This window comes from Falco peregrinus, chromosome 6 (assembly GCF_023634155.1).
Source record: "Falco peregrinus isolate bFalPer1 chromosome 6, bFalPer1.pri, whole genome shotgun sequence".
Classification (NCBI taxonomy): Eukaryota; Metazoa; Chordata; class Aves; order Falconiformes; family Falconidae; genus Falco; species Falco peregrinus.
In genome coordinates, this window is record NC_073726.1 from 69,369,037 (window position 1) to 69,395,776 (window position 26,740).

At 37.9% G+C, this 26,740-nt stretch overlaps 1 protein-coding gene across 12 annotated transcripts in view; it reads left to right on the forward strand.

The window, feature by feature from the left end:
* The window catches only part of ERC1 (ELKS/RAB6-interacting/CAST family member 1), a 302,298-nt gene that overhangs the window by 255,838 nt on the left and 19,720 nt on the right, over positions 1-26,740 (forward strand). For 9 of the 12 annotated variants that reach the window (XM_055808142.1, XM_055808144.1, XM_055808146.1 and 6 more), the window contains one exon: positions 12,142-12,243. In XM_055808142.1, coding sequence (XP_055664117.1) covers positions 12,142-12,243 — 102 coding nt within the window. Of the gene's footprint in view, positions 1-12,141; positions 12,244-13,830; positions 13,898-26,740 lie in introns of all 12 variants that reach the window. The other 3 variants (XM_055808148.1, XM_055808149.1, XM_055808150.1) reach the window with 1 other exon arrangement.

Here is a 26,740-nt window from a genome sequence, read left to right on the forward strand (position 1 = left end):
TGTTTCTGTCTGCCATTCTTTGCCTTAAATGTGGTACCAAAGGTTTTGAGTCTTTTCAGTACCAAGAAATGCTTTCAGGGATTAGCCCAAGATTGTGCATAAAGACAAAATAAGTCTCAAACTCAGTTATCAAAACATTGCTGATTGATTTTACTTAGCATAATCAAACATTTATCATGTGGATATAAGATCAATTTGCTGGTTTCCAATATGAGTAAATTCACCTTTGCAAGAACATGTTGCATAATTCTAGGTTGCCAGTAGTATAGGTGAATAGTACCATAGAAAAGCTACCATAAAGCTTTAGTCTCCAAATATGTATTGAACTCTGATCACAGTATTGGTGCCTGTGGGAAGTAATTGTCTTTTGTGTCACATACAGCCCAGGTTAAGGAGTAGCCATTTTATTAGGGTGTTTGTTCTCTTTGAGCACAACTTTACAGTCACAGAACTTAGGCTTTTATTCTCTTTCTGTTTACTGCCAATTCCTGTCTGTCTTAGTGTGAATACAAATATTTCCTGTAGTTGAGTAAACAAAAAAAAAAAGGGAGCTCTCACAGCTCACTCCAGCCAAGTTCTTCTTAGGATCTGAATAACCCAGGTATTTCTTGTTTTTACAGTGGATTTTTATTTGGAGGGGGGAAACTTTACTCTTTTAAACATTCAATTTCACCACTGTATCACACTTAATCCTTTTAATACTTTAAGAAATTACATTTCTCACTTTTTTCACATAAACCTGAAATGTAACTGTAATTTCTGATACCGAGCCAATGTGCCCTCCATCTCCAAAACACTAGTAGATATAATCTTGGCTTCGCCTTCTTTATTAGAGCTAGCAACCCAAACTTCTGCCAACTGCTGATATTAATGGTGTTGAAAAAATAATAAAAGCAATGTAGTGATCCTTAAGAACACACACATACCTAAGTTGTTTAAAATTCAAAGACTGCATGGGTTTATTTGTTTTGTGGAAGTAATAATTACTGTACCTTCTCATTGTAGGTTTTTTCTTTTTTTCTTTTTTATTAAGGGAAAATATATTTATTTATACACACAGATCTTCATTTTGTGCACCTTTCAAGTCTCTTCCATATCTCATGGAGACACAGGCAAGGTATCAGAATGTTCTTCTGGACTGGAAAGAGGATTCACTGATTTTGAGGGAAGGATCTACAGACTGGGAAGTGCAGACTAAGACTAGTTGCTTATTGTCCATCCCTATCCTTTTCATCACTGTCAGACGATGAAAAGATTTCTTGATGTCTCTTCCTCCTTTCTTCCCCCTCTTCCTGATTACCCAGAGTAGCTAGTCCTTCTCCATTGTCAGCCAACAATCTGGTTTATGATACAAAGAGGGCTTAAAAAATAGGAAGGCTTCCTTGTTTCCTTCTAAGTCTGCTGGTTGCAAATAAATCAGTTGAGATTGCCCCTGTGCTGTTCATTCATCTCTATTTCTTCATCTGCTTTGTCAGGGCTCTTTAATGTGTGGCATCACCTGTCTTTACAAAGTTTACAAAGTCATTTACAAAGTTTAATGACTTTGCAGTAAGAGGATTAAGGGGAAAACACCAGAGGTATGACTAGCTGTTTTTTCATCTTGTTCCACACACCTTTTTCTTTGGTGGTTCTATAGCAGAGATGGAATTTTCTAAGATTTTTTTGTAAGTTTAACAGTGTGCTTTATGGTACCCATTGGGTGGGCCTCTATTCAAGTGTAATGGTGTAATATAATGTAAATCACAAAAGGACAACAGATCAGGAATAGAGCAGGCAATGGTGGGAATACTGTCTGAAATGCAGACACCTTAGAGAAATTCATCTGACCAAACTGACACATGTCTACCCATTGTGTGCCATGAATTTAGTAGAAAGCAAAAGAACTTCTTTCCTTGGTAAGATTGATTTTGGTACAAATGCAGCAGAAAATCTGAATGTTTCTTCAGTCTTTCCAGCTAGTGCTGTTATCTAAGCTTTGATGCAGACTTAATGGGAAAAATCAACCTCTGCGGAAAGAAAAAGAAAAAAAAAGTTGGTTTATTATGATCCTCCTTGCTTCTGTACTGCGAGCAAGAGCAGGGCAAATGGACAGGAATCATCTGTCCAGCTCTGTACTGCACATGTGTTGCTGTGTGCTTGGGCAGGAATCCTGCCTCTGTGGACCAAACACAGGGACAGTGTGGATGGACAGGAATCCTGTGTCTGCAGACCACACGCGCAGATGGTGTGGACAGACAGGAATGTAATGTCTGCATGTTTGTATGGAACTTATGAGGCAGGGCTCTTCTACGTGGATGTCAACCCTAATAATTGGCCGTACAGAGAAAGTTCTTTAGCTTTAATTTAGTTTGGGGTAGCAAAGCTCTTTTGGTTGTCAAAGGAAATACCCTTTCAACTCTTCCCTCCAGCAGTTACCGTGAAGGATTTTGCCTAGATTCAAAGATGAATGTGAGGCAGAAAAAGAATAATATTGGGTGTCTTTTTCTTTTCTACACAACAGCTTTTAAAATTAATTTCAGGACAAGCATAAATAGTCTTGAGGTTTCATTGTGGTTTTGTTTTTTGGGTTGCTTTTTTTAAGTTGCTATCAACACTGTTTATATCATGTAGACACAGACACATTCATGTATACACCCAGAGCTGGGTTCTGGGCAGTTACAGACAGTCTGTGTTGAGATGATACTGAGCAGCTCACATCACTTTAGCATCTAGGAATTTGTATCTGTACATAACTACTTTTTTTGCTAAGAACAGCATGTATAGAGGGGGGCTACTATTAACAACTCTTTGAAGCTGCAGGCACATGCAGTTGAAGTGGTAAGTCATTTAACAATAAAAATAGGTAAGGCTAAAAGACCTGTGGTAAAAACACTGGTATATACCTTCCAAAAGTAAAAATACCTGGATAAAGGAATGTTTTTATTATGTTTATTCTAAAGACACCGTCACAGCAGACAAAGTATTGAAAACTTCCAGATTACTTTAACTAGGAAAAGAATATGTAGATACACGTGAGCAGATGGCCTGCAAATGTTTTTGTCAAAGCAGGGGATGATGACTAGGTTTTAAGATTTTACGGTAGCATGCATCTTGTATATAAATTCCTGGATGAGATTTTGCCAATCAGTTTTCATAGGTATGAGTGAACAGAGAAACTTTCTGATTTCAGACTAAGAGAAAGACTAAAAGAAAAAGTAGAATGACTAAGGCAGTTGTGTTATACAGGAAGGTTTGTGAAATTGAGCATATGCAAGTGGATTGATTTTGGAAAGGAGAACCAAATAGAATAACAAAGGAAAGAGGAGCAGAGTAAGGTAGACAAGAGTAAGATGAGCAGGGTGTGGAGTGAACCTGAAGTGAAAAGGGAAGGAGAAATTTTGAGTAAGTAGTCATAACAAAACAGGAGTCCTGTCAACTTATGTCAAACAAAGGTTGTTCTATTTTTGATAGAAGTATTTGTCTGTTCAATGGGATACAGCATAGGTAATTTAGGGATTTTGCCTTCAGATATTTATATATTTATAAGACTAACCTTGCCTCCGATGCTTGGTGTTGTTGGTGCTTAAACTGCACAAGTTTAAGGTAATCACAGGATCATTATTATGTTGGAATGCATTTCCAACCTTAACATAACCTGAGATATCTTTTACATTTTGCTTTGTAAAACACATGTATCACCAGCCTATCAAAGTCTTTAGGGAGTATTTATGCTCCAAAGTACATTTGAGCTTTTTTTTTCCTTGCTGGTTTTTTGTCTTTGGTTTTCTCTCAATTGATAAAATATGACATTTTTAGCTTGGATCCACAAACACACCATGAGAGGGGAAAAATGAGCAAGGGGAGAAGTAGTCAGGAATTTTCACCAGTTTGGGTAATGAGGACCATGACAAAGACTGGTACTTCCTTTCATGTTATTACAGAAGTAACATTTCACTTTTTTGTTCAAGTGAGTTATCTTTGGTTGTGTGTATCAAAGTAGGTTAAAGAGACTAGATAAACTGTACATATTAAACGTTCTAGCAGACACATGGACTAAACATGAGAGACTTGTTGCTGTTCGCTTGGGAATTTGTAGCAATTCAGCCTCCCAGAATCTTAGAGAAAGGCATGGAGCATGGTATCGGAAAATTCTACTTCTATGTGACATTTAGTGCAAGGATATATTGAGAGACTGCATCCAAACCCTTACAACTTGAACAAAACATGCTTGTTTGGACCAGCTTTTATCCTAGAGTCTTCCAAAGAAGAGTTTAACGGACAGTGCTAGCCACCTGCTTAGTTGAGCTGTAGTTCCCACCAAGTGACTTTTCAGTTTATTGACCATTTTCAACCAAATTTTACAGAGGGAAAGAAATCTCAAAGACTGTGTAACTTACAGGAAGTTAGTTAACATCCACAGCTGTGTAGAGGCGAAAAAACCTGAAGTAGTGCTCCCACACAGAGAAAGGCAAGAAGAATTGAGCTGTGCTATATTTTGTTTGGCAGTAGCATACACATATGGCTGGCCATTCAGGACATACTTTCGCACTGGTTCCAGCTGACTCTTGCCTGGAGACACCATGGGGGAGGCAGGCTAGAGAAAGAAATTATTGTAGGGTTGAAGGCCATGCTTAGATGTAGAATACAAATCCAAAGCACACAGATTTCATTAGCCAGCATAAAGTGGGTAATAAAGTGGACTTCTATGCTCTTCAAGGGTAGCCATGCTGTCTGCCAAAGAAATCAGTTCTTAATTGATTAAAGAAGTAATGAAGGCAGCACAATAGATGGAGAGTGGATGTAGCAGCATGATTTAGCAAAAAGCAGTTGCTGTTAAGCTAATTTAAATAAATGAGTCTTTTCTGCTTTCAGGGCATGTGGCAGCAAAGAATACTGATCGTATATTCTCTGGCAGGAAATTCTGCAGTAAGGCCCTTCTTTGCCATGGCATGGAACCGAGGTCAGATTTGCCCTAACAAACTGCACCATAGGGCAGGCTTGTAACACAAAAAAAAAATACTTACCTGCTTGCTTTAAACCTACAGTATGTAATTTTATATGCTCACTACTGGAATGTGAATATAACCAGTTCTCTTATTTCATCCTAAGAATTAAAACAGCAGCTCATTTTGCTTGCTGTTTCTATCTTCAGATCATTTGATTAAATTTCATTAAATAATTTTGTCAGTTTTGTGTGGTGTGAGGGATCCAGGATTCTTTGAATACGTTGTCACAGGACACCATTTGTCCTTTTGATCCTGCCTGAAAGGTTTTTTTGATGCATAGGCCACAGAGTCAGTATAAATTAGGTTTACAATATGGTGGTAAACTTTGTCAGACTCCAGCCCTTGCTCAGATATCTTTGAGGTACAGGAAAACACACCTTAATAATGTTTCTGCCTAAGAGCCTTACATGCAGTGGAAGGATGCCAAAGAACTAACATAGTTGGTTTTTTCTCCCGAGTAGTTAACCATGAGAGAAGAAGATTTTTAGTTTTCTTTTAAAGCTGGGACTGGGCAGATTCCAGCTGTTATGAAGCAAATAATTGAGAAAGGTAGTTCTGTTACCACTGATTGGTCGATCTTAAACGCAGCCTGAGGTATCTCTGAAGAGAGTACAAGAGAGCTACAGGAACATATACTGTAATGTTTATGTGGTGTAACACAATAAGGAATCCCAAACACAAGATCTGGATTGTCTTTTGTGTTGTTGTTTGTGGGGTTTTTTATACAGGAATCAGAGCAATAGATTTCAATAAACTTTGTTATCAGGCAAACCCATAGTTAACTATTTGTTCATCTCCTAAGGTTTTTAAATCCATACACATATACCTACATATTTCAAGCCTTTGAAAGAATTCCATATATTCATGATATGCCTCTTTTAGTGTAGTTCATGGGGTTTTGAATATGAATTCCCCAGAATTACTTTCTCTGTAATTATCACATGGGGAGATGAGCAGAAAAATGAAATCATTAAACATAGAAATTAACTGGACTGATAAAGTGTTTCACTTTACAATGTAATATTGCTGTAACTTTGCCAACAGTTCATGCAGAAGCCAGTATCTCAGGTAGAATCTGTGTTAAATCCTGCAGGCTTTGACAAATCCCAGCAGCTGCGCATTGCATGCGCCCTTTGTTTGGCTCACAAAAACACCGGCTCCAGGATGTTCAGAACTGTAGTAATGGGAATGGTTTTCATTTGTATGCAACTGAACATTGTGTTTGTTCGCTGCTGATAGAGGAATCTCAGTTCCTAAAAGGAAAGTCAGACCAAACTAATGATGGGTCTTTTAAACCTTACAAACAAAAATGACAATGCAGCATGTACCATCCCTTCACAAATTTGAAAAATGTCTCCGGGTAGCATGAATGGGAAGGGGGTGTCAAGTAAAATACTTTAAATCTTTCAGAGACCCTGTGCTCAAGGTAGAAGCTCAGGTTAGGTGTGTATTCAAGGTAGGTATAGATATACTCAAGGTAGTTACGCAGGGCATCACATTCTAATAACAGGCCAGGAGGGATTATTCTTCCTGTGTTTCTGACAGCCAGATTCCAGCAGGGAGCTGGTTAGATATTTACAGGGAGTATGGCTTCACTGTGTGTTTTCAGCAAATAGAAAAGCACTACCTGAATTTCTTTGCAAGAACGTAATTTTCAGAGATACTGAATTTGGCATGCGACTTTGAAAAACAAAATCGCCTGAGTTTCTCCATTATATTTCTATGTTAATAGTGGTAAAAGGTTTCTAAACTGTTTCATTTGCATGTGTGTGCTTCCAGTGAAACACTCAACTCAGATTGAAATGGGATGACTCCTTTAACTTACTGACATACTGTCTCCACCACATATCCATTTGTCACAAGTACAATCATTATATTAATGTTTACTTAATGCGGGTCTTTTTAAACTCTACATTAAAGGATTAATACAGCTTGTTTAGACTGGTTGGCAAAGCCAGAAATTACCCTACGCAAATATTTTACAAAAAATGAGAAAGTAGCCACTGATGTCATGGTTTCTGCTGTGTTGCGTGGGGGAGAAACAGATTTGATGTGAACTCTTTGAGTAAGTTACTGTAATGAGAGGGTGAAGCAGACTAGATTAATATAGCAAATGCACAGCTTATGAACTAGTGTCTGCTGTTTATTAGAGGGCTTGCCTAAGCGATACAGAAATGTGTGATTCCTACAAATAAAATTTAGTTTCAAAAACTTGCCAGGGTAACGGTTACCAGAATACTAGCTATCCTGCAGAAATGCTTAAGAAAGGTATGTATTCTCATTATAACATACACCTTAGTGCAAGCTTTCAAATAAAAACATTCTCTAAAATATATTATAAATATTGCCTGTAGTTAAATCCATGGGTTTCAAATTTATATGTGGAATTCCATTCTAAAGAGTTTGTCAGACCTGGGCAGGACTCCTCTAGGTTTTACCAGCTATATTCCAGACTATGCCTCTGACTTTCCCCTACACTTTGTGGATCAGTATCAGTTCTGGTTTTTCTTATGTAGCAATTTAAGTGTGATAAGATCTATTAATTTGGTCTTTAGGGTGGAGGTGCACAAACAAGGTACGGGTATAGCCTGCAGTGAACATAAAATAACGTACTTGTAGGAACCTACAGGTGAGAGTGTGCTTGGAAGGAGTACATTCATGAAGGAGGAACTTAGTGCTGCTTAAACAAAATTCACCATGGCTACAGTTTTGGCAGCTAAAATATTATACATGTGTTGTTTGGAATGAAGGTTTTCAGGTGTTGGTTGCGTTAGAAATAGTCTACTCCATGGCAATTTCCTTGTTTACCCAAACATTTAGTGATTATACAATACAGGCAGAAATAAACTGTATGATAACTAGAAAAAGCATGGTGAAAATATTGTGAAATCCCTGCAGGACCATGAAACAGCAAAAGAAAAGAGAGCATGTTTAAAAGAAGTGCTGATGCTGACCAGTCACATTTAAGATTAAAACAAGTTTATCTCATACTTTCTCTGGTGTTTTTTTCTTTTAATATAACTGCCTGCTGTAGCAAGGGATAGGGCAGAGGCCAGGGTTGAATAATGACAAGAAGCAAGAAGGGCATTAAGAATAAGTATATCAGAGAGGCAAAAGGACAATTGCAGAAGTTCTGGGATGAAAAAGAGGGATGGTGAGCAAGATCTGATAACACTGGAGTATAGCCTAATATATAACCAGAGAAAGTTGGGGTTTTTTTAGATACAGTGCCCTTGCAAATGTTGTGCTTTAGACCTGTGGTTCACAGACCTTATGTGGCAAGTTCTCCACAGTCATTCCCGGCTTTCAGTTAGGAGCTTGAGAGTGTGGGATGGCTCTTTAGTAATTTTGAGAGTTGACAGTAGTCTGAAGGGTTTGGGACTGTTCTTTTGCACAGTGATTATTGGGAGACTTGTTAAGAGCATTGTTAAGGGCTTTGACAAGGTGTGGGGGTTCGGCAGGGGAGAGGGCAGTGATTGGAGGGCAAGGAATAAGGTTACAAAATCTGTTCTGTTAAAAAAAAACAACCAACAAGAAACGTTCTGGGGAAAAAAAAAATCAAGAAACTATTCAGTTGTGGAGTTTTGTCCTGCTTTTTGCGTTATAGCATTTTATCTTCACATGCATGGAGAAGGTACCTGTAATGGTACATGTTATTTTTTAAGCAAAAATTTGGATCTGATGTCCAGTTCTTATCATCACTAGTTCTGCTTACAAGCTCTGGAGGTTTTAGACAAAAGCACTCCTGACACAACCGATTTGTCTGCACTGCTCATTTATTTTCTCATAGGACACTGTGGTTAAACCACTTTGTTGTTCATACTTTTTACAGTGATGTAGAAATGTTTGCCCTAGGATCTGAGCCATAACCTCATAAGGTGGGAGAGGTTTGTATAACAGTGCCATGACAAAGCAGTTCAGGACTGCAGGATGTTGGAGTGGTTCCCCACAGTAAAGTAAACGGTTTGTTTTAAAATCATTGCAACAGCCATATGCTCTAGAAATTTCCATCCTTTTGAACATTTTTTTCTGGAGAGGAGCAGTAGGAGAAAAACTGAGTTCATATATTTCCAGTTATTTTAAAAACTTCCAATTAGAAGTTCATCAGTTAGTATTCCAGTCCTAAGTAGAAGCTTTTTATTTGTTTGACATAAAGAGAATTAGAAAAATATTATACTATATTATATTTGCAACACTGCTTAGAATTTTAATGTTGGAAAATATTTTTTGGTGGTATTGTCAGGAAATAAACTACTTTTCTTCCATCTCTTGATTTTTGCATAATTCCAATGATACATGCATAGATTAGTTCCTGTAGTGAAATCACAATACTGATCTGGGGGGTTTCTTGCCAAGACTTGTATATCACAAACATGCACTCTTATATTAACAGCAGAAGCAGTAGAAGGTCAGGCTGGATTAAAAGGGGAACACAGAAAAGGTTCTTCTTGGTGAACTGATGCTGTGTGATTATAATCATCAGGATGCTGCAGAAATTGTTCTGGGTTAAAATGGTCAACAGGTAGTAATGAAGCTAAGCAGCTAAATCATATTTAACAAGTAGGAGGAATTTTAGAACTTAGCTCCCTCTTGAAAACTCCAGCCTTGATAGCTGGAAAATTATCTGAAGATTAAAGGTCCAAATAATAGGGTATTGCAGCATATTTTAGATTGGAGTGGACCTCTGCGTCCAACCACCTGCTGAGAGCATCACTGGCTAGAGCAGTTTGCTCAAGGCCTTGTCCAGTCACAGGTTTGCTCTCTGGAAGGATGGAGATGCCACAGCCTGTTGGCAGCCCATTCTGGTGTTTGATCAGCCTCATTACGAAAAAAACATTCCTGATCTCTAATGAGAATTTTGTGTGTTCTGATTTATATCCATTGTCTCCTGTCCCATCCTCTCCAGGAGGAGTGTGTCTTCATCTTCTCTGTTTCCTCTTATCAAGTAACTAAAGAAGCCTCCTCTTTTTCAGGCTAAACCAGCCCAGTTCTCTCAGCTTCTTTTCATACCTCCTGCCCAGTAATAGTAGGTTGTTCTACTTGAAGTAACAGAAGTACACAACTTCTTCAGTTCCACTTCAGAATTTTCTGTGAGGGATACTGTGCTTTGAATGTTTAGATCTTTATATTCTTCTCTTCCTGTATTAGTGCGAACATGGGGGGGGGTTCATACAGTATTGTAAAACATGCTGCCTTTCTCTGGGAAGAGCTACTTTGTCTCTCAGAGAAGTTAATGTGCTGTACTAACTTCTGCTAAACGTCTGGGGTTTAATAGATTTTTTTCTACATACATGCTGAAAGGTATGTAAGAAGTTATTATTTCTTATCAAAACCAAAAATTTCCAAAGAAATATGAAATCATTTAAAATCAGTACCTCTCATTGTAAAGAAGAAATTGTTAAAGAGCCAACCTTAAATTTAATAAAGTAATAAACGAGGAGAAAGCGCCTTTACAGTAAACTGGTTGTTTAAGTATTGATGCACATTGTTTCAAGTAGTGATTTATGAATGATGAGTCAGACTTGGAATTCAAAACTTGTTTGACAAAACAGAGCAAACAATATAAAGATTTTGTGTGATTAAATTGCTTATTGCTTAAGCTCAATTTACTATTAGCTTTTGTTAAATTAATCCAAAAGAAAATTAAATCCAGATTCAAACCCTGGACTTTTTCTGTAGTGATTCGAGTACAGCCAAATAGAATCTGCATTCTCTAGCCTTGAGATGCTCATTAAAATTAGAGTTTTCAGTAAGAAACCACACAGTTGTGAAGGGATTGAATCAACAGCTGGCATTTCTACAATGAGCTTAGAGCTTTCATTTAAGACATTTTGGTTTAGTGCACCTCTGATGATTTAATATATCTAGCTGTGCATAATTTACTGTCTATCATACCGAACATAGGTCTGCCTAAGCCTTTTTTTTTTTTTTGGATTTCATAAAGCTCAAAACAGGGCTTTGTCTACCTCATGAGCTGGGAGGAAAGATGCTGCCGTTCCATTTGGGATCTGCTCCAGGTGTGGGTGCCCAGTGAAAGTGGCTCCCAGATAACCTGAAGTGAAGCAGCTGACTCCGGGAAAGCAGTTCACTCTGCAGGACCCCAGACCCAGCTGTTTTGTAGTCCCCTCCAGGCTACTGCTGGAGTGTCATTGCTGCCTGAATGGTCTTTGCAAGCCCTGCTGGGAGGTGGGACGTTTTGCCCACGGGGACTTCTTTCTTCTTTCCTTGTTAGTGTGCATGCACATGTGCGTGTGTGTGTGTGTGTGTGTGTGTGTTTGTAGGTGCCTGGGGACCTCATTACAGGATAGTATTTTAAAAGGTCTTGATCTCTCAAACGCTGTCCTTTGCAGACACAGGCATATAGTAGTGTATTTTAACATTCATCACAATTGCTTAACTAGAATGGTAATGTTAAGGTAAGGTATTCCATTTATTCTTACACAATTTATTTTATATTTTGTGTTTTTAAACATTAAATATCCTCCGGAACTTGAATTTTTCTGATAAGTTGAAGAAAAGCTAAGAAACTTGTTTCGTATCTTCTTCTTTGCTTGACTGTAAGCAGTTTCTAATTTTCTAAATATTTATTATGTCACCTGTTCTTCCCAAAGACTTATTTATTAATGTTTTCATTTCCTCACAGGAAAGCTTTTCTATAATTCACGTTTTGCTGACTAGTCTCAGAATTTTCCTACTCTTTGGTATGTCAGTTGAAAACTGATTGGCATATTGAAACTGGATGGACTTCTTAAGTAATAACCTATTTTCAGCCTGTTTACTTTTTGTTTTTTAAACTTATTTCTGCTTTTGTTGGCTTTTTTTAACTGACTTGGGGACATCTTCATTTAATTGCTCTCCAGGTTGGTGTTTGAACCTTAACTCCAAGGGTCTATAAGAAGAAATTTATTTCTTTGTACACACATGTACAAAGTTATAGTAAGGTACAAGTCAGATGAGCCTCTTAATTACAAAACTCAAAGTGAAGTGGTTGGAATGTGTCTCCCAGGTTTTTTTATCTCTCTACATGCGTGTGTCCTATTTTTTTCCATGTGTAGATTTTGGATACACAGGATAGCATAAATACCCTATTCCTTGTAGTCCCTGTGATCATCACATTAGAAGGTAGACTGAGATTCTTTCTTTTTTTTTTTAATAGACTCAGAACCGTATGAAGCTGATGGCTGACAACTATGAGGATGACCACCTCAAATCCTCATCCCATTCCAACCAAACCAACCACAAGCCCTCCCCTGACCAGGTAATGTGTGTGTCTCTTTTGTTTTAAAGTAATTTTTACTATGGAGGCTGATTATTTTGAGTCTTGTGTAATTTTCCCTGACATTCCTGCAGTACCATGAAACAAAAATAGCATTCCGGTGTGCAGTTATAAACCAGAAAGGGATGTTGTGGTTATGTCAGCTTCACTGAAAACTCCTGAAATGTGAGCAAACAGTTCCTGGTACCAAGCTGTTACTAAGTGGGTGAAGAAGAGGGGGCAGACAATGAAAGGGAAGAAAGAAATGTTACTCTGTTCAAATGCAAGACTGGAGTCCTGTCTGGAATATTCAGATTATAGTAACTCAAGTTTACTGCTTGAGTGTGTGGAGTGTCCAGGACTGTTTCTTGTCTTCAGTAGCATGAAATGATGCTCCAGGATCAGCTTTCTGATCTATGGTTTACATATGAGCAGTTCCCTTCATTTCCCATGAGGAAATCCCAGCCTCTGTGCCAAATGAGCACAGACTGCTCCTTCACAAACTCAGCGAGCCGTGAACTGAAGGAAAATCAATTTACCATCTCCAAGGCAGTGAGAAGCCTCCTGTGTCATTTACAAAGCACAGTCATGTGCTTGATAACTATCAGAGAGATTACCTGTCCCTTGGGTAGCACAGAAAATGCCAACATAATTGCATATCCCATGTTGTAATCTCATCCATTCCAGTTTAATTAAAATATTAGCAATCATTAATCACTGCCTTGAAAAAATGAAGGAACGTTTGGCACTCCTCTTTGCCCTCTGGCTCATCTAGAAATTGTTGAGATCTGAAGGAAGGCATCTCACCTTTAAGCACCAGCCTAGTGATATGCAGAAATGATGAGTAAGGTACAAGAGGAAAATGGCAAAAAGCAATTACGTATTCACCTTATAAGAACAGAACTTTAAAAATCTCTTTTCATGTCTGTATCAGAAGACAATAAGAGGTATATAAAAAGAGACAAACAGAAAATAGCATTTTCAAAGCAACTTCCTATCGCATCTTGTTTTAATGCCCAACTCCACTGTAAATTGACTGGCTTGAATTTTCTGCAGTGTTTTTGGAAGACGTTGGTCTTACCTTCTTCAGGAGAGTGCAGTTGTTAATACTGCAAATTACATGGCTTTCCTAAAGTTTGGAGGAAATGTTAGAATATCTGTTGTTTCTGCACCCAGGTGTATAGAGAAAGGAAGCCATTTCCAGAACGTAACTGTAGTACACGCTTGCAAAGGAATGCAGCACAGCATTCACAGATTAAATGAGAAGGTAAAATGTAAAGAAAAGATAAAATCTAAACATTTAAGGAAATTTTTGCAAAAAATTCACAGAGGAGGGCAATAGGGAGGAGGGTTTGGGAGGAGTGTCTGATTGCGCTTTCCCTTTGCCTGGGGGCATTTTAAAAGCTGACAAAGCCTACAAGACAGCAAAGAAAGCTGTACCTCAGGGTGGCCCAGAATATCGCATAAGGAATTAAACACTTTATACTACTATTTGTACTTACATATGTGCTTTTAAATACTAACCAACTCTTTCTTTCATTCCCACGCTGCTCTGGGGCTTTTCTCCCATTGCCACCTCTGCACCGCTAGGATGAGGAGGAGGGTATTTGGGCATAACCAGTCAGATGCTCTTAGTTCAGCCATTTTGTTCAGAACGGTGAGAATCAGCTTTTCTGGCCAGTAGAAGAGTTTCCAACAGTCACTCTCACATCTCGCTCTCATATGCTTTGTGAAACCTGGTTGTGCTCCTTCCCCCTTGCTTGCGTAGTCTCTGCATGAGGGTGTTTCTCGTGTGTTTATGTGTAGTTTGTGATTTTCTTCTTCTAACCATCATGTCATTGTTTCATGATGTTGCGGGGAGAACTTTCCAGGGCATGTAATTGAGTTTCTATGCAAAGCAAACTCTTAATGTGTGAGAAAGGAGGAAATGTCTCTCATATCATTTATCATTGACTTCATGGAGGAAATGTTTTCAGTCGGATTCTCTTTCAAAGCAGTTTGCACTGTAGCCAAATCTATGTATGGTTTTTCAATTCTAGTTAGTAAAGAATTTGCTCAGAGATAATGTTCCTCCTGAAGATAATGTTCCTCCTGAAGGTTTTAAGCGTGCTGAGATCTGCTGCCAAGATTGCTGCCATGCATGCTGACCTAACTAGCCACAGATATTTATCAGCTCAGAATAGATGATTCCTGATAATGGACTAGGAATGGAAATTTTCTGTAAATAAAAAAAAAGGAATATCCTCTTAACCTTCCCTTCTCCCCTCTATCTCCCTCGTTCTCTCAAAACAATAGGGCAGAAATTGGTAGCTGTTTGTCATTTAAAGTACCTTTTGTTTCTCTTACATCTGCATTCTCAAATTCCTCTTTTCTGCCATCAAATTGTCTACACAACAACCCCCATTTCCGGAAGAGTAGGCTGAACACAGGCCAGAGCCCTTCTCCTCCCGCCAGTTCTCTACCAAAGAAAATATCCTTTATGGACCGGGAGCCTTGAGACAGTATTTTAAAAATGTATATGAAACTCCTTCTTCACTTACCCTTTTAAGAAAAAAATTTCACATTAGTTTCTCTGCAGTGAGTTTGATTTTTCCCTATCAATTATTTGAAAGGAAACTCTTCTGAAAATTTCTACAGAAATTTTTAAGCCTTGCATTTCTGAAAATTATAACTTTGTATTAGATTTGTAAAATATTCTTGAAAAAATAAGCTACTCTCTGATCTCTTCACACTTGCTCAGTTAACTGCAGACTTACATGTCTGTCTGACTGTAGAGCAGATCCATCTTTTCAAGTCAACCATTTGAAAAAATTAATCCAACTGTGCCAGTGTCAAACTTGAATTTCATGCCTTGGGGTTTGAACTGAGAAAATCTCTTTAGTGGAAAAATTGATAAAGTGCCTCATTAATTTACACTCACTGTTGATTTCACATTCTTTTTGAATCACCACTCTTGCAATGGTTGTGTGTTAGTACATGATGTTGAAAGTTTTAGAGATAATGCTTGTAAAGATCTGCTGAAGCACAGCAATTAAACAGGAAAGATCAGGTAAGTAAAGGATGAAAAGGAAGAAGATGCTCACCATGAAGGTAGGAATAATTCTGATTTTTATTCTAGAGCAAATATGGAGGTTGCGTAGAAAACACTAATAGAAAGATCTTTCGCTTTTTTTTTCCCATCTGCTGATACATTTATGAGTGCAACTCTGCAAAGAGTCTGGTTTCTCTTAGTTCACTGAATTAATGGCCGGTTCACATTAAATACAGCTTATCTCTCCACTTCATACTTGAGGCATTTTCTTCAGGAAAGCATGTTACAGTACATCCTAGACAAAATAATGAGGCAGCCAGCATCCTTGCTTTACATGCATTTCATCTGAGAAACATGTCAGCCTAAAGGTTGTCTTGCATACAGCAACAGGGAAAGTATAAAGATGATTGATGCCTCCCAAGCCAGTTACTCCCAACAAAGTACATGTTTTTAGCATGATATTCCAGTTACATTAAGAAAAAAAAGTCCTCATTCTCTTTGTAAAAGTAAAGATGATGTAAGTCACAGAGTCCCTGACCTGCTTGTTAAATTAAATGTACGTATTACAATTATTAAAAAGCAACCAATAGCATAGGACTTGGCGATAACTTTGTTTTTTAAAGTTCCTTTAGGTCTGAGGATGTAATCACCTCTGATCAATACCGAAGATAAAATATGTAAAAAATATGTAGAATAGCAAACTGCATTATTTTATTTGTATGTTTTGGGGATTAAAGCTTTTCCCCTCCAGCATTCTGGAATTGACTGAATTGAATATTTAATTATCCCAGTTCTGTATATGACAGCATTATCAGATATAACTCCCTTGAAATGGAGCACTGTTTCTAAACATATGCGCCCTTCCTGTAGTTTCAGGAATGGTAGTTTACATTTTCAGTTTACAGTTCAATGTAAATACCATCTTTCATCCTGAAATAGTCTTTCCTAGCCTTCTTCTCTGGGCTTGTTTCCTTGTTGTCTGAATTTCTTATCCCCCTCTTTATCCAAGCGTATTCCAATGTGCTTTCTCATTAGGATGTCCCTTTGTCTTTCTCAAATACTAAAATGGACTGGCCAATGGCTTAATTAGTTATTATCCACTTTTATAAAAAATAATATGAATTTACACTTTATGATACCCAGTATGTATGAAAGGATTTGTGTGTGTGTGTATCTTGTAAATATGTGCCATGTACGTGCTATACCAGGGAAAGAAGCAGCAAAGCTTCCATACATAAACTTTCCAAGCTAACTCAATTCATAGAGTTTTCTTGTGAAGCACAGCCATGCTACCTACAATGTGAGAAAGTGCAGGTGTGATTCAGAAATCTGCTTGTGTCACCTCTGCCCATCAGAAATGAAGAGGACTGCTTTTGTTGAATGGGTATAGTGGGCACAGGATCACAAAAAAACAGTTGAAAGAGTGCAAGGACACAGGGAAAAGCAAAGACAGAATAAAAGTGCTAAGGGCAAGAACAGAGGAAGAGCAAAACTAAAACTCCGAGAACTGACAGATTTATCCTGGTATGTAATTTATACTTACTGTATGTGTTTGAAGTACACATGCTGTTGTAGAGCCTTTTTCTGCCCAACTTCCATGGCTCTGGCTTGCAGTAGGAGTTGGAGCCTAGCAGGTGCTTGCACTAGACAAGCTTTTTGAAATCGTTCCGTGGAAGCATTTTCTATTAACGATCACAGATATGCCTGCTAAGGAGCAAGACATTTGGTTTTGCTGTGCTTGAATTCCAGGAACAGAATCTGAAAATTAATTTTATGTTTGTTAGAGTAACAGTGGAATGGTCAAAGAGCTAGCATTGAACTAGAGTGCATAAAAATGGGGATCTTTCAAAATTATAAAAATATTGGCAAGTTCCTATTACCATAAAAATATTGCAAGACTAAAAGCCTCTTATTTGTGACATTTTTCTTTAATACTTGAGTTTGACAAATTTTAACACAGAAGCAGCAAGTATTGTGAGTTGACTGCTGAAGACACTAGCATAATTTAACACATCTCTTAAGATTTCAGAGGTGATGTCTGTAGTGGGAAAAGGAGTAAGTCATCACAGGGAAATACCTGAATCGTTCTTAAGAACTGAAAAACAGTCAATTCCAGTAAATGTCATACACTCCTTGTCAAAACCAGTATAAAATGTAATTTGCAACATCACCAGATTACAAGTACGCATTGTGTACCAAAGGCTACATTTTTAATGTTGTAATTTGACTTTGCCAAGAGTTTTTTTGGTGGACAAGAGTCATCTAAACTTAAGACCTGAAACAAAGGGAAAGTCGTCAATAAGAGGAATGTTTAATGAATTCCATTTGGATTTTTTAACTGTAGTTTTTAATCAAGAGCTTGTAATATTCTAAAGGTCATCTTTAATTAATATATCATTCCCAAAACCAGGCTCATTCTAAGTAGCCATTTGTGATTATTAAAGGGTAATGGAACTAAAATGACATTTCTGTATTACATTTATTGGGACAAAGATATTAAACAGGATTACAGTAATGATAGAAACAATTAAAACTCACAGAGAAGTTAATTCTAGTAGAGGTATACACAAAAGCCAATTGAATGCTCAAGCTTGTAAGCCATGTGTTTCTAACTTCTATCTGCAGAGCAATTTTGTCTCACCCCTAGGAATGCCCAGGATGAGCATTCACAATTTCCTTTTTGTTGTGGAGAGGGTATTTATTATTCCATTTTACGGCTAAAAAGAAATGCACAATGAATGCACACCTGGTCAGCCAGCATAAATAGCTATTCAAAGAGATTTAGAGGAAAGCTGCAGAAGTAGGTGACAGGCAACAGCCTGAAGAACTGTGACTACTGTGATGGTGGATTAAGAGGAACAGAAATAATGACACTGAGGACAGGACATCTCAGGACTTCATTTAACCTTTGCCACAGCTGTCAGACCCCATGAACTTTTCATCAAGATCACTAGAGAACTAAAAGTGTCTATGGTTTGGGAAGTTTGAGAAGAATATTGGGGGTTTTCCTACATTATTTAGTGCTTGGTTAATACTCTGATTTCTTCTAGTAAAGTAAATATCTTATTCACAGTGAGTTCCATTTTCAAATGATTATGTGGGCATTCATTCACTGCATGAATGTGATCTTTCCGTGAGACACATTTTACGCTTGCAACATGTAGAGAGCTGCTCATCCTACTATCACACTTCTAGTATTTTCTTTTAGCTCAGTATTGTCACTTATTACACTGTGACCTCATAAGCCTTTTAAATAAATTTATTTTCAATATGGTCTTTTTAATTGTTAGATCATGCAGAATGGTCAAAAACACCCAGCTTTCATGCCTGGCTCATATTACAATGTAATTTGCTGGACACAGTACTAGATCACGATTCAGAAGATAAATTCCTTCCTGGCATCATCTCCAACCGCTCACTTGTTCTCTTTCTCCCTGTCTCAAATTCTCTAATTGTAAAATGAGCTGCAGTTTTTGTAAAGTGGAAGTTCTGCTTGGGAAAAGTGCTATGTAAGTGCTAAGTAATATTATTACACAGTATTCTAAAATTTTTGTTACAGGGATATGATGGTGATTCTAGTACCTATTTTGAATTTGTTCCCAAAATTATGTTAGATGTGTATTTGATTCAATTTATTAATACGTCTTGTTTTTCCTTCCAAGATCCTATTCGTTCCAAAAAAAGGGAAAATAACCCATATGTTAAACATTTCAAGGAGCTGCCATTCCAGCATGCTGAACGAAGTGCTTTAGACTGCTGCATCTTCTTCACTGTTATCTTTTGTCCTCTGGAAGAGCCATTTCTTCCTCTCTCCAAATATCTACAACCTAGTTGTGTAGAGTATAATAATGTGTTATAATATGTCTGTTACAGTTCTTCATTCATATGTGTAAAAATACTGTGAAAGAATGTCTTATGCCTGCCTTAAAGACATACCCTGTGCAGAATTTGAAGGCAGCGACATGAAATAATCTTACTTAATTAAACATTATCACTTGGCCTGACTGAGAGATAAGATGCCAGATTTGTTTTGTCATACTGGTGACAGTCAGGACTCCTCACTCCCACTTTCCAGATGGGTAGTCCTTTAGTAAGAACCATAATGTGGTGTACTCAAGTAAGGTGATGTAATTAATTAATCATTACAAGGGCAGCACTTTGAATACAGTTGTCCCAGTTAAACACAGGACCTGCTTTCCATCCTGCTTTTCTGGAGCCCTGCTTATGTGGGCGTCGTTGTTAATTACGAAACTAAAAGACTCCTGTGCTGTCAAGTTCAGGCAAGAAGACACAGAGTTCATGGACTGACAATTACTGCTCTGAGGAAGTGCAATTCAAAATCCTTGTTTAGCTACCATACAGTTATCTTTAGCTATCATACAATTACCCATTCTTTTCAAGCCTTTTCAAGCTTTGCCTTTTTTCAGAGAATAACCTTTTCTCCTTTGGCTGTAGTAACTGAATAATGGAGAGCCTTTTGTAGTGACCTTCACACTTTAGCGTAAGTAACGGATCTGTTACGGTGGAGTGAACAACTTAAGTAATGCTTAATATTTTATTTTATGATTAATTTTCTACCATTCCAATTTGAAACCATGCCTTTCCACCTTCTGTCTTATTCTATACCCATACTGGCATGTAATCTTTTATCCAGTAAGTACTGTTAGACTGAGATGGGCCAGCCTAGAGAGGAACGCTGTCCTTAAAGTTATGTCAACTTCTGCTCCTGGTCCTTCCCCTGTTTCTGCAAAGCGTTCTCTTGATAACTTGTTTTTTAGTTTGGTTTTGTTGTGGTGGGTTTTTTAAAAATCTATTATTTTGCTATCTTCATAATTATGTTGTGTTTGAAGAATATATTCTCTGTCTAAGAATGTTGTATCTATGAGCACAAAATAACTGATCTTGATACACTGTTGGTCTTCTTTCTGATCCCAGAATGATAAGACTTAAGATTTCCAGATGGAATTTTGTAATCTGAGCTCTGGGATGAATTAAGTACTCACAACAGAGGTGTAACTGGATCGTATCACTGTCTTCCTATTATTCTTACAGATCAAAGAAGATACTTGTATTTTAAAACATTCAAAACAGATGGCCAGTTTCTTTTTGTAGAGATTTGTGCTTTTCAGCAAAACAATTGCAAAAAGGCCATCATTCATTTCTACCAAATGAGATTATTCTAGGTCTGTGTCTTATTTTCTTTTTTGATGTGCAGCTGAATGTGATCTTGTACTAGTGACTTTATCTTTGTAGCTAGTAGGAACTCTGTACGCAAACATTTTTGTTTCTGACCACTTCCAGGGGAGTTGTTCCTTACAGCTTGTATGATAGTCTGTACTGTCTCCCAATTGCTCTGCCATTTAGGTTTCTTACAGCACTCATCCACACCTCAGAATGCAATCATGCAAGGCCAAAGGCTTCTGCAAACTATGAACACCCTGTTGGTGGCATAAAGAAGAGGGGAGCTGAGACCTGGCCCTCACAGGATAGAGACAGAAGAGGAATAGCTGCAGCCAGGCTTGGGGTGTTGCTGCCAGCACCTTTTAGTTGTCAGTTAGGAGCAAAGAAAGTGAGGGAGGGGAGAAATGAACGTTAGAGTAGAGAAAGAATCAAGCCCAAACCTCCTTTCCAACATATTAACTATGAAAATAAGCTCAAGGGAAATATGACTAAAATAAAAACTGATAAGGGCACGTAGCCAATCTAGATGCTGTATTTTCCTGGCTGGTAAAGTTCATAATTTCTGATGGAGATGTCAGGATTTACAGTTCCAACCCATAGTAGGCTCACCACAGGCAGTCAGCTACATCTGATTGTTCAATGCGACATATAGATAAGAATTTGTATATTTTTTTTAATATATATATAGATACACACATGTATATATAAATAGGTGTGTTTATTAACAGGATCTTGCATTTGAATGTAGAGCAAACAACTTTCCAGAGAACTCCTAAAGACAGATAAACCAGGCATTTGGTGGCTTTGTGTGGCTTTGCTTTGAAAGTCTCATGTAGCAGGTAAAGAGCTAGAACAGCAGAATGAAGACCCACTGTGAGAGAACAACGAGAGAAAGATTTCTGTCACCTGCAGACAGGGAGGTTATAGTTCATCTGAACAGGAAAAGCACTGATTGTGTTCTCTGGTAGACTACTTAAGAAATACCTTCTGTTTTCTATTAGCAATGGAACAGACAGCAAGGAGACAGAAGAATGCAGTCACTGATACATAAGCATTCCCATGGACACACTCTCCCAGCATATGTGCTGCAATGATCTGCTTTCAAACATAAGCATATTAGCCACCGTTTCCTTTTATCCCTTGTAACAGGAAGAAGCAATAGACAAAATACAGTACAGCAAGGAGTGTGGGTGCTCTCTTGTTCGCTGTTATATAGATAGCAAGTGCTAGAAAGCTTAAATGGATTAAAAATATAAGCAGGTTGTTCTTATTCTCAAGCTGCTATGTTCTTGTAGAGAGGGAAGCAGCATAAAATCTGGTGGATTCTGTGAAATCAAAGCTTGCCTAATCACACAAAAGTTTGATCAGGAGGATGCTATTTAAATCCATAGTGTTATGTACAAGCTGCAGACAGTTGTTAATCTATTTTCACTTGCTGTGGGGATATTTTTTTCTTCTTGATGATACACTAATTTTCAATATCCTAAGTCTGACTACACTGTTTCATAGTTTTCTATAATTTATTATTTAAAATGTTAGCCTGATAACTAACAAAACTTACAGAAACAAAATTCTTAAATGAAGGAGATTTAATATATTGAAGTGGAAGGTTTTAGGTTCTCTGTAGACCTCACCCTACTTTCCCCACCCTGTTCTGCTCCAGAACTAAGCTTCTGGACTGCTGGATTCCCAAGGAGTCTTGAAGACAAAAGAAAACTTAGGCAAATAAAACAGCATTTCAGTTTTATATTCTGATTCTCATCTTGCAGTTAAGCCAGATTTCTCTCCTTCACCTCAGCTAAGAGAGAGGCATATGGACGGACTGTTACAGAATAAAATGATGCGATGCGTGCACAGTGCAGTTAGCTATGTTTTTTGCAAGTAAGGGATTGATGAAACAGGTAAAATTCAAGCTGTATGTAGACAACCCTCTTTAGCTGTGCTGAGGTACCTCATACCTGAACATTTGTATTCCCCCGTGGTCCAGTTACAGCCTTCTCACAGTCCCCCCAGTGTATTTCAGTTCTCAGCTACAGCAGTCCCTGCTATTCCACACATGCTTCCCCGCAAGCTTTTGCTCCACAGCCCATGTAAGCAAAAGTTGCCAGTGTCATGAAAAAGCACTTCTGGATTCATTATGTGTAAAAATATTTTTTAACTACTCACTTATTTTCAGTGCTTTAGGAATCCTACCAACCCACTGCAATTCTTTGCTTCATCTACATTATGGGGAAAAGATTTTATTTAAACAGAGGGAACTAATGACAAAACTACTTTCCCTGTTTTGTGTTTTCTCTGTTCTTTTTTTTCTGGTCTGGATTTTTCCCAAGGTGAAGAGGGTGAACTCTGGAAATGATTAATCCAAGGGATTTGTTCATGGTGTATAAAAAATTCAAAAAGAATTTGCTATGTAAAAATTATTTCCTAATTGATTCTGTCAGAAATGAACTGAGTAAGACAGCTCTGTCAAAACAGCCAGAATCTCTTTCGGCTCCTCACGCATGTTGTTTTGTTTTGGTTTGGTTTATGAGGAGAAAATGATAAAGGTTAGATGTAAATCCAATTTTTTGTCTTTGAAACAAATGTAAAGGAAACTGAGCCTGTCCCTGAGCTTTTGTGTTGTGGTCTTCTGAAGAAACCAAGTATCTCTGTGCAGAAGTGAACTGAGCTGAACTGAACTGAGGTCAGGCTGTGTCTTTTTGAGAACTTTCTTCTGTTTCCATTTAAAATAATGAAGGGAAGACATCAGTGATAAATTGTTCTGAATTTGGGAAAGCTTTGCACTGTCTGAGCCAAATTCATGCCTCATAAAACTGCATTGCATTCAATGGTTACAAGATGATTGTAGTTGAACCCTTGTGTTTGTTGCCAAACACATACAAATGGTCCGAGCAAGAAGGCGTAATTCACTTGCCATGCAAATACTTCCAGACTGTATCATTTGGTATCTTAGTTTATTTCCATATCTCCTGATACAAGATATTTTGCTGTATAGGCAAAATTTTCTTGTCTAGTAACATCTGTAGTAAAACCCAGATTCAGGGAGGCATCTGAGGACCCACTATGATCCACTTCATCTTTTGTTAGATTTGTCAGGTCCTCCTTGGAATAATTACTTTTTAAAAAACTTATATATTTGCCCAGACTTCAAGCCAATCTTCTCCTGTGCAGTGGTAGTTTGGGAAGTAGGTTTTGTTGGGTAGCATAGTTGCATCTGTATGTAACGAAGTTCGAAAGTAATTTTCCACACTCACATGGAAAATGTGATTGATGGGAGATAAACATTTAACTTGTTTTCCAGGCATACTTATTATGTCCAGTCTGAAGTTTTGAGGGGATCTTTGGTGGTGTTTTCAGGTTTTGTTTGGGTTTTTTTTCAGAATTCTGTAAATTTTTTTTGTGCCTTTGCAGGATCTACAAAGAACACTCAAGGTTCATAGACCAGTCTAGAAAGCTAGAGCATTTCCCAAATCAGATAATTCTTTGGAAGCTTTCAGATTCATTCAGATTACATTTCTTTGTAACACTTTTGATACAAAACCAGTGAAAATTTGACCTCATTATTTACTTTGACCCCAGCACCACTTGTCAGTTCTTTTTTATTTTCTTCTTGATGTAACTGTTCTTTCACGGATTTTTCTTAAATATTTAAAGATTTATGCGTAAGTTGAGGATAATCTACTAAATTATTTGATTGCAGAATGAAGACCACTTATCTGCATGACTGCTGTTTAGCATTATGTAGTGAATATATACATGCAGCATATGTGCAGCAGGACAGTCAAGCTAATAGGAGAGTATGACAGCAGTCAAGCCAGTACCAAGTGTAAATATGGTACTTTGTATCTATATTGCTGTGTCAAGAAGATGCTTCTTTCTCCTTTTTTTTTGCTTGCTCAGAGAAAGCACGGGCACCTATCTGTAAGAATAAGATCACTGCTGTTCATCCACGATCAACATGCATGTTGATGCATGATTCTGATAAGTAAGGCAAGTTGTGTAAGAAGCTAACTTTTACAAGATCAGCTGATGTAGCTGGAAAAACAGACTAGCTTTTAGGGGTGCATGTAAGACTTTCTTCAAAACGGGAGCTGCAGCTTTATTACTAAATAGAAATTTGAAAGTATTCTCAGAAATTAACTAAGTCAAGCTAATTATTTGATTCTGCAAAAGAAAAGTGGTTGCTTCCTTCAGAGAAGAAGGAAGTTTTAGCAGGGAGAAAGGTGACCAGGTCATGAGCCCTTCTGCCTGGAGAACCCATAATTTAAAGTTGGTGGTTGTGGTGAATGACTCCTATTACACATTGATTAAAACCATACTTTATTCTGCAGACATCTATGGAAAGTCAATATTACATTTGTCTCAGATCAACGCTGCTGCACTTATACCACCCATTCGCTGGTTTTCTTTTTCATATAACCACCTACATGTTTTTGTGTATTTACATTAGACACTGCTCAGACAAACTTTTGGACACCACCGTCTCTGTGTATTCATCTTTCACAGGGAAAGTGACCAAACATTTAGATAGAAGCTGCATTCCATTACAAGGACCTTTTCTTATCTATGCAGCATATATATACATATTTAAATGCCGACTCTTTATCATAAAAAAAATTTTAAATACAGTTACTCATATTTCAGCTGACCATTGTACAGCAACAGCAGGGCTGTCACTGAAGAAGCAGTATTGATTTCATTCTAAAGCATTTTTTTGCCCCAGTGACTTGCAAAACTACAATTAGATTCATGTTTGTCATGCTCAAAGATAAAAAAAAAATATATCTGTGAAATCTCAAGAAACCAGAACATGTTGTTTCCAAGTTGAATGTGTTTTGGAATATGTTCCCAAATGTCTTTATCAGTTGGTGGAGATGGTTTGGGTTTGTATCAGAGATTTGTCAGGCATTTCATGTTTCTGCTTCAGAGTTGTAGTGATTGCCTTTTTTAGTGAAACACGTTGTCAAACTTAGCTGGCCATTAACAATATTCTGAACTTGAGGGTACATTAAGCAGACTTCATTCCACGCATTGATGAGGATGACCTAAACCTATCAGGGCAATTAATGAATCAGGGCTGCTTTAGAAGATATTCCTGGATTTGGTCTGCTTACCCGTTGTTTTCCTAGAAAGCTCTGCAGCTCTGAGCTGATCATGAGAACTCGATGTGGTTTATGAATCCAGCACTGCCCTGCCTTTCCACTTAGCAAATGCTCTTACACCCTCTTGAGATAAGGCAGTGGCAGCTCTGCTGTGTGGGAAGCACAGTGCCCCTTGCTAAGTGGCTAGTTCAAATTAGATATGGCAGGAACGCAGATATAAGGGCATTTCCTACTTGACTGGCAGGGTTTAATGGATCCCAAGTGAGAGGAATGATTGCTCTGTGAACAGCTTTGGGAAGGCTGCTAGTTAAGAACTTTCACACGCCTCATTTGGCCTGTTTCCAGCTTGAGGTAAGGGGGAAGGGTACAGGAGGAATGTGTTTCAAAAGGGGACTTGTCCCTGGGCAGTCCAATTCCACTGTTATATGAAAATCTTCCATCGTTTCTTGCTAGATAGTGCTGCTTTATCGGGGAGGGTTTCTGTTCACAAAGAATAACCAGGAAGGTTTGCAAGTCAGATTCTTTTCAGACTGGAATTTGCACATCTGGTGGATATTTGATACACTGCAGTATCTGAAAAGAATACAAGGCAGCTACTGCATTGATCAGGCAGCTAGTTATTAGACGTTGACTCCTTAATTTTCACATTTTTACAAAACAGTATTTTTTTAAGATGTGATATTACATCACTGTACCCTCTGTGGCCAAACTGAATAGTAAGACAGATAGGAAAGACATCAGTTAAATTAGAATCACCAGTTTTCTTCACCTGCACAGGTGGTTCACTTTCAGATTGTAACCTAGGTAACTCAGATTATAAGAAATAGGGGTAAATAGCACAATTCAGCAAACAACCAAAGCTGCTGGGATGTAATAGGCTAAATACAGTGTGCTTAGTGTGTTGGTGCTACTGAAGTATCCCTTCCTATTGCCCTGTATGCAGGAGAGCAGGCTATTCTTCCCTTCTGCAGTTTGCAATCTTCATACATCGAACCATTGTTTTGATATGTGTATTTATATCTGCAAATAGATGTTGCCCCAAGGCTGCACATAGCAACAGGGATTTTAATAAGGCCCATGAGCTCACTCTCTCTGCAGGTTTCTTGTCTGTCTCCTCTACTGTGGCTGCCATGTTGATGTGGCTTTTTGTAGCTGCTGCCACGCTGATGTTCTGCTGTAGGCTGCT